This window comes from Cyprinodon variegatus, unplaced genomic scaffold (genome assembly GCF_000732505.1).
Source record: "Cyprinodon variegatus isolate N-32 unplaced genomic scaffold, C_variegatus-1.0 Scaffold406, whole genome shotgun sequence".
NCBI classification, from domain to species: Eukaryota; Metazoa; Chordata; class Actinopteri; order Cyprinodontiformes; family Cyprinodontidae; genus Cyprinodon; species Cyprinodon variegatus.
Genome location: NW_015150859.1, coordinates 48593 through 49979, shown reverse-complemented (window position 1 = coordinate 49979; position 1387 = coordinate 48593). Strand labels below are relative to the sequence as shown.

Below are 1387 nucleotides of genomic sequence, written 5' to 3'. Positions count from 1 at the left end.
CTACTAGAATCTGGATCTGACGAAGAGAGAGATGGTACACGAGGGTCCCCTAACCTGGAAAGTCAATAAAGACAAAACCATTGGTAAACATATGTATTTAATTGTGAAAAGTCCTTTAAAAAACAGTTAAAGCTTTATTTTTATTTTTTAATGAGTTGGGATTTGTCTTATGACTTGTTTTCAGAGCTGTACACACTTCTCTTGAAGGACATCATGGTTTTACTTCAGAAACAGGATGAGCGTCTGGTTCTTAAGTTTCACGGTAAAAACATGAGCAGCGTTCAAGATGCCAAGCACAGCTTCAGCCCCGTCATCAAACTCAGCACCGTCCTGGTTCGCCCTGTCGCCACTGGTAAGACTGTCTGTCCTCTAAATACCTTTCACTTGGATTATTATTTTATACTTTTTATGTCATGTTAAACTTAGAACCAAGGTTTCTAGAATCCATGCTTCAGATGAATCTGCAGCACCCCCTAGAGGATGCCAGAGGGAGTAAATTTCTACAGAATTTAGTTACTAATTCAATTCAATTCAGTTTATTTCTATAGCGCCAATTCACAACACAAGTCATCTCAAGATGATAAAATTATAATTTTTTGTTTTTTATTAATTATTGCTTTATAATTAAAAATCTTTTATTTTATTTTCCTGTGTTAATGACCAAATGGGACACAGGTAAAAAAAATAAAAAAAATCAGGCTCTCAATATTAAAACATAAGTTAGTCACAAAAAGCAGAATTCATATGTGTAATTGGCCAAATGATTACAGGTTGCACAGTTTTTTCCTTTAAATTAAAATGTAACAATTTCAAGAAGAAAATAAGCGGACTGCCTGTCATCTTCAGAAAACAAGGCCTTCTTCGTCCTCTCCATGTCGGAGAACGGGGTCCAGATGTACGAGCTGAGGGCTCAGACAGTATCCGACAGAAGAACGTGAGTTTTCCACCAAAACAAAACCTCATCTTCTAAGTTTGTCCGTCTCACCTGGTTATGGGTCACCTGTGTTCATCCAGCTGGCAGTGTCTGATCACTCAGTGTGCCGACGCTATGAAGGCCAAACCTCATCACAGTAACAGACCTCCAGCTCAGTCAGAGTGAGTCCACTTAATGCCCAAAGGAGATGTTCCTTTGAATCCCTGCTTACCGAATGTTTGTGTTTCAGAGTGGAACAGGTTGCTGTAGAGATCATGAACCAAGAGATTCCCAAACAGAGCTGTGAACCTGAAGAGACGCTGAGCGAGGACATCCATCCATCAGGTATTTGTTTGATGCAAGTGTTGGGATTATTTTTATTGATGATGTATAGTGTAGTATTTTAAACCCTAATAATACCTGCATGTTGCATGTCAGAACTAATGTTTTACCCCATTAGTTTATTTAAAGGAA

At 38.4% G+C, this 1387-nt stretch overlaps 1 protein-coding gene across 1 annotated transcript in view; it reads left to right on the top strand.

The window, feature by feature from the left end:
* LOC107093063 (rho guanine nucleotide exchange factor 12-like) overlaps positions 1-1387 on the top strand; it is a 101914-nt gene that overhangs the window by 92560 nt on the left and 7967 nt on the right. Inside the window, exons 25-28 of the mRNA XM_015387882.1 lie at positions 185-352; positions 847-934; positions 1015-1095; positions 1164-1258. Of these exons, the coding sequence (XP_015243368.1) occupies positions 185-352; positions 847-934; positions 1015-1095; positions 1164-1258 (432 nt within the window). The remainder of the gene's footprint in view (positions 1-184; positions 353-846; positions 935-1014; positions 1096-1163; positions 1259-1387) is intronic.